Source organism: Miscanthus floridulus, chromosome 8 (genome assembly GCF_019320115.1).
Source record: "Miscanthus floridulus cultivar M001 chromosome 8, ASM1932011v1, whole genome shotgun sequence".
Classification (NCBI taxonomy): Eukaryota; Viridiplantae; Streptophyta; class Magnoliopsida; order Poales; family Poaceae; genus Miscanthus; species Miscanthus floridulus.
Genome location: NC_089587.1, coordinates 110,128,977 through 110,139,452, shown reverse-complemented (window position 1 = coordinate 110,139,452; position 10,476 = coordinate 110,128,977). Strand labels below are relative to the sequence as shown.

General features: G+C 50.8%; 1 protein-coding gene across 1 annotated transcript; it reads right to left on the bottom strand.

Moving 5' to 3' along the window:
* Positions 1-1,237: 1,237 nt before the first annotated feature.
* On the bottom strand, positions 1,238-1,950 carry LOC136473245 (D-3-phosphoglycerate dehydrogenase 2, chloroplastic-like). Its single transcript, XM_066470925.1, has one exon. It carries the CDS (start codon positions 1,852-1,854, stop codon positions 1,240-1,242), a length of 615 nt encoding a protein of 204 aa, XP_066327022.1. The 5' UTR covers positions 1,855-1,950; the 3' UTR covers positions 1,238-1,239.
* Between the last annotated feature and the right edge of the window lie 8,526 nt (positions 1,951-10,476).

Genomic DNA, 10,476 nt, shown 5'->3' with positions numbered 1-10,476 from the left:
ATAGTAACACTGACTAACGGGGACCACAGGAGATGTTTGACCATACTAGTCTGTGGAGATATTGTCAGTTTTTTTAAAGCGAAGTAATAGTTAAAAAGTCGCCAAGTGGAGAGATGAAGGAAGAAAATTACAGAAAATACAGTATAAAATTCAGTGTACTGCAAGAGAAGCACGTGGACCCAGCAAACTTGGCAAATTTGTGGCTTGTTGCCCCAGCGTGGCACGGTTGAACTGTAAAATAGTACTGTAGAAATGGATCCCACTATCTTAAAAGTTAAATAAATAGTACTAGGCATTAGTTGTTGAATAAACTGTAGCTAAACAGTGATGCTCGTGCCCACGAGAGTACGAGACAACGTAACAAATTATATATCAGCGCTATCTATCTTCTACTCCTTTACACTGCCTCCAACGACAACAATCAAAATACAAGACACGTTCAATTTTTAAGTAGCGCTACAGTGTAAGGATTCCATACCTATTCGATATCCTCTAAAAAAAACATGATATAAAAGAAAATTATTTCTGCAAATAAATTTTCAGACGAGAGAATACTCGTATTTATATTTGGGTTGTACATCTCATATAACTCAAAATAAGTCTCCCATATAAATACTCTGTTAAAGACTGATTTTAGATCTCCTATTATCTATTTTAGGTTTGAACGTCCATAGTCATCTATTAGTCTTATCCGATGAGAATATTCAATTAGAAGAAAGTTTGCAAAACAACCGGAAATTATTAAAGCGCTCGAGGTCTATTTTATTCTCTACTTCGATCTGCCAAATTCGACGGTAACCTCAAACGATGGCCCAAAATTGTTTAAAGAGCGGAGCTACTGCCTAAGCTGGGATCGTCACTCGTCAGGCAACAAAACTATAAAAAGCCAATGCTATCCTCAACTTTCCAAGGGAAAGGCAGTACTAATATCTAATTAGAAGAAAAGTTTGTAACGGATTTGGTGTATCACTAAGCACCAGGGACTATTTAACCGCTCCAGCTTTATTATTTATTTAATTTGCGTTGCCAGATTCGATGGCGACATCAAACAATGCACTCTGCTCGCATCCGAACCAATGCCAATAAACTAGGAATGACTTCACTGTTCGTTGGTTTGGCAACCCAACATGATTAACCACCCGCAGCAGAAAACAAATGAGATGAGACGCAGGCAGCCAATCTGAAGTTAATTAATTAGACAACCAACCGAGGAAGATCGAGACGGTGATCATGTTCATGTCACTCACCGGCCTTGAGCGCCGCGTCCGCCTGCGAGACGTTGCGCGCCATGGAGGCGAGCAGCGCGATCCCGTGCTCGGCGGCGGCGACGGTGTTGGCCGTGGGCGCGTTGACGACGAGGCACCCGACCTCGGTGGCGGCCTGGAGGTCGACGTTGTCGATCCCGACGCCCGCGCGTCCCACCACCCGCAGCCGGCCCCTCCCCGCCTCCAACACCTCCCGCGTCACCTTGGTCCCGCTGCGCACGATGAGCGCGTCGAACTGGGACACCTTAGCGAGCAGCTCCGCGGGGGACATGCCGTAGGCGCACTCCACGTCCGCGAACTCCCGCAGCACGGCGAGGCCGGCCTCGCTCAGCTTCTCGGCCACCAGCACCGCGGGCTTGGGCCGCAGCGCGCCGTTCGACCCGGACCGCGAGATCCGGTGCGCCGGCTTCGACTCCAAGGGCGCCACGGGTGCAGGCGACGACAGGACCGCGCACCGGACGCGGAGCCGCGCGCCGCGCGCCGCGAGCGTGAGCGAGGATGGCACGGCCGCGGCCACGCGGGCCCGCCGCGCGCTCGCGGGGCTCGCGCTCGCCTGCGGGCTGGGGAGGAGCGCGCGTGAGGCCGCCATGGTTCGTGGCTGATTCGGTTTGGCGCTCGTGATTTGTGTCTGTGCTTTGCAGGCGAGGACCGTGGAGGAACGAGGAAGAAGGGTGGCTTATAAACGCGAGGCGGGGGTGTCCTTTGACTGTCTCAACTCATATGACCCAAACCCAAAATAAGAATAAGTATTAAGAGATTTAGAATTGGTCTTCAACCAAGTATTTATATAAAAGATTTATTTTAGGTTATCTAAGACAATCTAAATATAGACATTCTCTTTTCTAAAAACTCATTTATAGAAAATTTTTTTTAATCTTATTATTAAAGAAAATATTAAATATATAATTAACTTTTTGTTCATAGTACTACTAAAGAACAAATAAATCTTATATTTTGGATACTGTCGTAGCAGATAGGCCTTAAGGTTGATGGGAGGAGGTAGGTGGGGTAAAATTCTGGCCTTTTGGGAGAATGGGAGCTCTTTTTAATCGATAGGGTGGGCCCGGTAATTATTGCTGGGGGTCAGTGCGGCCGTGCATCGGGTTCGTCGGTAATTATTGCTTGGCCTTCTAAGGGCGGGTTAGGGATCAAGGCTCTGTTTAGTTGCACCTAAAATATCAATTTTTTTAAGATTTTTTGTCACATTAAATTTTTAACACATGCATGAAGCATTAAATATAAATAAAAAATAAAACTAATTATACAGTTTAGACGAAATCCACGAGACGAATCTTTAAAGCCTAATTAGATTATGATTGGACACTAATTGCCAAATAACAACAAAAACGCTACAGTAGTGTTTTGCCAAAAATTTTGGCATCCAAACTGGCCCCAAGTTTGGCAATCGGGTGTCCTTTATCGCCCTTTGACTTTTAAGTCGTATTTTTTTAGTCAACGAATAATATTTTTCTCTTCCAACAAAACAGTCAATAATATTTTCAGTCATGACTTATCAACCAAGCGAACATGGCATATGTCGTTAGCATGAGAAATTCTGCAATGGTGTGTTGACATGCATGCGGAATTGCTAATTTTGGCTGTTTATTTAAGCTCTCGTTGCTGTGGATAAACATGGATAATGTTGGAGTAAGAACTCGATCTAGGATCAAAAAAGAACTTGATCTAAATATGGACACAGTTCCTGTCAATGGTTGACTGTCCTTCCTGGCTTTTTGGAGGAGTGTCCAAATGTTCTCGGTTTATATGGACGACTGAGGAGCTCCGAATAACACGCGGCCAGTTGTCAATTCCGTTCGAACACATGAAGTTCTCGTGGGCGGAGCGGATGTCTCCGTCAACAGCTGTCTAGCATGTACGTATACAATTTTCACTCTTCGATTCAACTCCAAACACATGAAACTCCCGTGGGCTAATCTATCGGTCAATACAATGTTCACTCTCTTACCATTAGCAAGCAGTTATCCGGAGTTCCTGAGTCCAGGCCATCTCTTAACGTCTCGCTTCGTTAACGCCACCGTCTCATACCTGTCCAGAAACAACTAATCCTTGAAAAAATTGTAAAATTTTGATGGTCAGATCATCGCACACTTTAAACCGAGCGGCCATCCACGTATGATATGTGTACTAATTCTGGGAATTAGGGCTCTGGTAGTGGTATGGCCCTCCTACGGGGCTCATGCATAGAAGTCCAACTCAGAAGCCTCCCACGATAGCGACGACAAATCCAACAAATTGCTATCATGTCCAGGTTGGAACATCACCGAGTGTGTGTGTGCCCCGCCCAAAAGTGCAACAAAAAGCGTCGAATGGAAATTGCACTTGCACGGCACCAGCTGACCAACCAACCTATTCACACCACACTCCCTGCATCTGAGCAAGGTGCAGCTCGGCAGTGACATCATGGACGCACCTAGCCCATTCCCGTCGTTCTCCTCCAAAGATGTGGTGGCGCCGCGGTCCTTGGGTTTTACGCCTACCTCTTGCTGCGCAAACTCCTCCCTCCGGTACCGGGAGGAACCTTCCTCGCGGCTTCCATTTTTTTTCCCAGGACTCGGCACATGCGCGACAGTGATCTTGGCATCTTGCAGGCGGCTTAGCCGCCGGTCTCTTCTCGCCGCCGCCTGTCGCGTCAACTGGGGCGAGCGATCTCTCGCGAATCCCATCTCGTTGGGGAGGGGAAAGGCCAACGGCAGCGCCGTGCGCGCGCGGAAACGTGGTTCCGCGCAGCCGGGTGGGAGCGGGGACCGGGGAGAGAACGATGCGAATCTGCATCCGGATTGGGTACTCCATTTTGGTATGCGTGATTAGCCAGTTGATGGTGAAAAGGATCGCTTGTCTTTATCCCGGCTGCGGTGAAAACGATCAAGGGTTACGTGGGAGCGGGGAGGCGCCGGCAGTGAACAAACAAATCACGTAGCACAGCGTATGGTTCTTTCGGTCTTCGTATAATTCTTTAGGGCCCACCACGATACAGTGATACACCCGCTGTTTTCTGTAAAGAAAAAAATGCGCCAACTTGTGGCCGCGTACGCGACGACGGAGGATGCTTCTGTTGCTTTTTCTGTGGTTTCGTTTTTCGTCATCTAGTGCGATGTCCTACCTTGGTGGCCAGTCTCAGGCTGCCATGTTGGACTAATGGTGAAATAAAGATATTAATATTGCGATGCCCAACCTTGGTGGCCAGGCTGCCATGTTGGACTAAAGGTTAAAGAAGATTAATAACATATTGATGCATGATTGCCCATGCTTTATCGGTAGTTTATCCTGTCCTTTGGAGGAGTATACTATGTTAGGGGCTGCTTGATTGCCATCACCACCGGATTTTTTAGCTCTTTTTTTTTAAATTTTTCACAAATATACTTTGGAGGAATGATTTTAAAATCTGGATCTTTAGCTCGGTGTCATCGTTGGTGGCGCCGAGCTTACACGTCTCGGCACCATAGATTCTGGGGCCTAGGTCGGGGCCACGTTGGCTGCATAGACGCTGACATGGCAGCCAGCTCGGCGCCGTGGATCTTGGCGTCGAGCCCTGACTTACGTAGGGGCCCTCCCTCCCCTTCTCTCTTTTTCTCGAGCCAGGACGCCCGCGCCCGCCACCGCCACCGCCACCGCGCCCGCGCGCCCTCGCCGGCCGCCGTGCCCGCCCTGCCCTCCACGTCGCGCGCCGTCCCGCCCAGCCCGGCCGCGGCCCGCTGCGCCCTGCCCTGCCGCACCACTCGGCGCCGCGGCCCGTCCCGCCCCACCCTCCGCGGCCTGCCCCGCCCTGCACGGTCCGCCGTGTCGTGCCCGCCCCTACCCGCCAAGCCACAGCGGCCATCGCCCATGTAGGGCTGGTGGCTAGGGCCGCCTGCCCCTGCGCGCGGGAGCTCTGGCCCAGGCACGCCAAGGTGCTCCGACGACTTGCTGTTGCACTCCACCGACGCTCCACCGACTGCACAGTAAAGTAAGTTACTTTATTCATTTGAATTGATAATTTAGTACTTAGTTAACAATAGTTAGGGTGTGTGGGGGTATTAACCCCTATACCCCTACGACTAAGCTTGGGCCGGCCCAGATCGGTGGGTTCGGTCCACCAAAAGACGACGCGCGGCCCGGCTAACCTGTTTGGAGTCCCGCGCAAGGAGTCAAGGCAGATTTGGCAATCAGGCAAGATCCTGGTCGGTTAGAATAGAAATCCTTATCCGGCCACATATGGCAATTGTAACTGGCTAGGATTAGTTTTCAGATCTATAACCTTACCCCCGGACTATATAAGGCGGGCAGGGGACCCCTCTAAAAAACATCTCCCATTGGCATATAGCAATACAAATCAGACGCAGGACGTAGGTATTACGCCTTCTTGGTGGCCGAACCTGGATAAAACCTCGTGTTCGTCTTGTGTCACCGTCTTGTTTGTGGCTTGCGCATCTGTCTGCCGACAATCTACTACCTTGGGCATATCCCTAGATAGACTGCCGACCATATTTCGTCGATAGTGGCGCGCCAAGTAGGGGGTGTGCGTACTGCTCTCCAAGCAAACAAGATGGTCATCATCTCCGGCTCCATGGCTACGCCGAACGGCCTCACGTTCACCGTTGGCCAGATCACCTAGACCACCGGCTCTGACAACTTCATCGCCATGACCCTAGAGGAGGCGTGGATTTAGTCTGTGCCGACCACTGCTTCACCTGCATCGGCTACGGCTCCGACCACGGTGGATACGGCTCCGACCACGACGGATATGGCTCCGACCACGACAGATACGGCTCCGACCACGATGGATCTGGCTCCGACCATGGTACGTCTAGCTCCGACCACACCTGCATCACCTTCAGCCACGCCGACAACTCGTCATCCGCTTCCCCGCTACAAAGGGAAGCAGATCGACAACACCGACCTGCTCGACTCCATCGATCAGGTCGGCACCAAACTCGCTGAAATCCTAGCTCTAGTAAGTACGATTCAAAGTCAACCTAATGAGCAAGTAATCACTCCCCACAACAGATCTACCCGACCAGCTCGGACCAGTCGTCCTGCATGACTTGGTACAGATCTCGTGGTCACATCTACTCCTGAAGGGCGCTCTGCTCGTCGCCAGCCAGCCTTCGCGATGGGTCTCCGGCTCTCCGAGTATGAAGCCTCGACGGAGAACCACCAGGTCTAGCCCTACGACCTGCGAAACGCTGCCTCCAACTACGCGTACAACCTACAACGTCGCTTGGATATGTGTTTTATGCAGCGACCTTGGCCGAAGCCACGCAACTTCATCAACATGATCCGGATTGAAGATTATCAAGAAGGATCCGTCCACATAGTCCAAGAGGGCGACTCCAGCTCCTCGTCTGGCATCGCATCTAATGCATCTGTCCACACCAAGCTTCAGCATCACGAAGATGAAGGCGTCAAGTACGATCTGGATATCCTAGACCACGCCTCGGGGTTCTCACAATTCCCGTCTTTCCCGCCAAGACGAGGGGATTTGATCCATGTTGTCAGCAATGACGAACCGCCAGCAGTTGGCGAAACAGAACAAGAAAGGACTGCATGCGAAGCACGCAATATTGACCAGTTTAATCATCGACAAATCGAAGCCGAAGCAGACCAGGAGGCACGACGCATAAGGGTCCAGCCATGTGACCTCAATGATGCTTTCGACAGGGTGGGGGACAAACAGGTCTTCAGGACTCCAAGTGCCAACGTAGCCGTCGCCATGGCGACAATGCAACGGCTACCCAACACCCCGGAAACCCAAGCAGTTCACGATGAAATACAAGCCTATCTGACGGCTGCTATGGCCTAGACCACGGAGATTGTAAATCAAGCTCAGTCTCCATCCGTCTCAGTCGAGTCAAGCCACAGCCGCCAGCACCCAAGTCGCTCATAGCCACTCAACCAACGTGGCTCATGCAACAACGACCCATTAGACAACCATCAAGGCAAAAACGGTGGCCATGATGGTGGCCAGGATGACAACCGCTGTTGGGACGACAACCGCCGCGACGTCCGGGATGATAACCGCCGAGACAACCGCGACAATCGCCACGATAACCACGGTCGCAGGGCTAATCCAGATGGCAATTGAGATCGCTGTGATGGCAATAACGATCTCCGCCATTACCTCGGTGGACGCGATCTACGTGCTCGCATCAACCAGAGAGCCGATGATCGAGCATCCCACAAAAGTTATCGCCGTATGGAATATGACACTACCCACGGCCCGCCGGGTTTGAAGCAGTTTACTCCACACCTTCGCCAAGTCATATGGCCCAAGAATTTTAAGCTCAAGAAACTTCAGAAGTACGACGGCAAGGAAAACCCCGAATTATGGGTCATGCTCTATGAGACTGTGTGCAGATCAGCCATGGCTGACGAGCACGTCATGTCTAACTATTTCCCAATCGCTGTTGGCCATGTAGGTCACCAATGGCTGGTCAGCTTGCCAGCGAACTACTTTGACTCTTGGCAGGAGCTCAAGCAAGCCTTCATCGATAACTTCATTGCAACTTGCGAGCAATCGGGAAACAAATACAATCTGCAACGGATTCAAGATCGGAAAGACGAGCCACTGCGCGAGTACGTCCGGCGTTTCTCGGAGATGCGCATCAAGGTCCCATCAATCTCCGACAACGAGGCAATCGAGGCTTTCATCACTGGCCTCCGCTTCCACGATGCCCTAAGGGACAAGCTCCTCCGCAAGAGACCTGAATCGGTTACAGCGCTCCTGGCCACCGCTAAGAAATATGCGGACACCAACGACGCTAAAAAGATAATTATTGAAGAAGTAGCAAGGGTTCCACGCTTCGACCACCCCCCACACCACGACGACTACCGCGCCAACCATGGTTGGAACGATAATTTTGACCGCTGCAACCAATGCAACGACTCCCACGACAACCATGACCAACGTAATCAGCGACGTAACCACCGTGACGATTACAGGAGCAAGCGTGCTCGGGAAGACGACGGCGAGGTGAACACCGTTAAAAAGGGTGGCGGACATCGTAACTACAAGGACGACTACGCCAAAGCATTGAAAGGGCCCTGCCAGCTCCATCCTAAGTCAAACCATACCATGGAGAATTGCCGCGTTCTCAAGTCTATCTACACGCGCCAATAGGCTTCGGATACATCCGACAAGCCTAACGATGCAGGGGAACAACGCAACGAGGATAACAACGACAACGATGCAGACCCTCGTCACAAGTATGTCAAGCCAACCGATCGCGTACACACCATCATCAGAGGCAAAGTGTCCATCGAGACCAAACGAGAACGCAAGCTACTCGCCCGCGCTTGCTTGAACGTGGCCAACACCGGCAACCTCCTCGTCGATCCCCGGCTCCCTCCGTGGTCTCACCGCAAAATCTCCTTTAGCATAAAGGACCAATGGGCTGCAATACCTGAGCCAGGACGTTTTCCCCTGGTCCTCGATCCTTGTATCAACAAGGTTCAGTTCGACAGAGTACTGATCGACGGCGGCAGCTCCATCGATATACTATTCAAGAATAGTCTGCCCACCCTGAAGATAGCTCAGGCAGACCTCAAGCCATACGAGGCACAGTTCTAGGGTGTTCTCCCCGGACAAAGCTCTACACCTCTCAGGCAGATCACGCTACCTATGCAGTTTGGGACCCCGGACCACTTCCGCACCGACTACGTCAACTTCGTGGTCGCTGACTTCAACGGCACCTACCATGCTATTCTTGGTCGACTGTCGCTCACCAAGTTCATGGCCATACCTCATTACAGGTATCTGGTGCTCAAGATGCCTACCGAGAAAGGAGTTCTAACCCTACGAGGCAACGTGTACGCAGCTTATACCTGTGAAGACGACAGTTTCAAAATAGCAGAGGCTCACGACCTCTCTATTCGCATGGCTGAGACCATGCTCGACACCAAGAAGACCTTGACCGACCACCTGGAGATCCTGGAGCTCGAGGCTCCACACAAGAACATCAAGTCCAAGGAGCACAAGGTGATCCAGCTGGTCGACGGTGATCCCAGCAAAACAGCCCTTATCAGGGCCAACCTGGATCCCAAATAGGAAGACGCGCTCATTAGGTTCTTGAGGAGCAACATGAATGTGTTCGCATGGAAACCTGTTGACATGCCCGATGTACCTTGGAACTTGATCGAGCACTCCTTGAATGTCAACGGCAAGGCCAAACCTATCAAGCAGAAGCTATGACGGTTCGCTCACGACAAAAAGGAGGTGATTAGGGTAGAAGTTACACGGCTTTTGGTAGCCAGATTTATCAAAGAAGTGTATCATTCGGAGTGGTTAGCCAACCCGGTTCTTGTACGCAAAAAGAATAATGAATGGAGAATGTGTGTTGATTACATTGATCTCAACAAACACTACCCTAAGGACCCCTTCGGCTTACCTCGCATAGACGAGGATGTAGATTCAACCGTCGGTTGCGAGCTGCTATCCTTTCTCGATTGCTACTCTGGTTATCACCAGATCGCTCTTAAAAAAGATGACCAGATCAAGACATCTTTTATCATGCCCTTCGGCGCCTACTGCTACATGACCATGTCGTTCAGGCTCAAGAACGCCGGGGCTACCTACCAACACGCTATACAAGCTTGCCTCAAAGATGAGATAAAAGACGACCTCGTCGAGGCTTATGTTAATGATATAGTTGTCAAAACCAAGAAAGCACATACCTTTGTTGACAACCTGGAATGCACCTTTGTAGCCCTTAACACATTCCAGTGGAAGTTAAACCCAAAGAAGTGCATCTTTGGTGTTCCTTCTGGCATACTACTTGGCAACGTCGTCAGTCACGATGGCATACGCCCTAACCTGGAGAAAGTCAAAGCTGTCTTGGACATGAAGCCGCCCAAAAAGGTGAAGGATGTTCAGAAGCTTACCGGATGCATGGCCGCCCTCAGCCGTTTCATATCAAGATTAGGTGAAAAAGGATTACCGTTCTTTAAACTACTCAAAGCATCCGAAAAGTTTGAGTGGTCGGAGGAAGCAGACGTTGCCTTCACACAGCTAAAACAATACCTTACGTCACCTCCGGTCCTCACTACTCCAAGAGAAGATGAAACACTCCTGCTTTACATTGCGGCTACTAATCGAGTGGTCTCCACGGCCATGGTGGTCGAGCAAGATGAGCCCGACCACGTCTACAAGGTACAGCGACCAATCTATTTCATTAGTGCGGTACTCAATGAGTCCAAGACCAGGTACCCACAGATT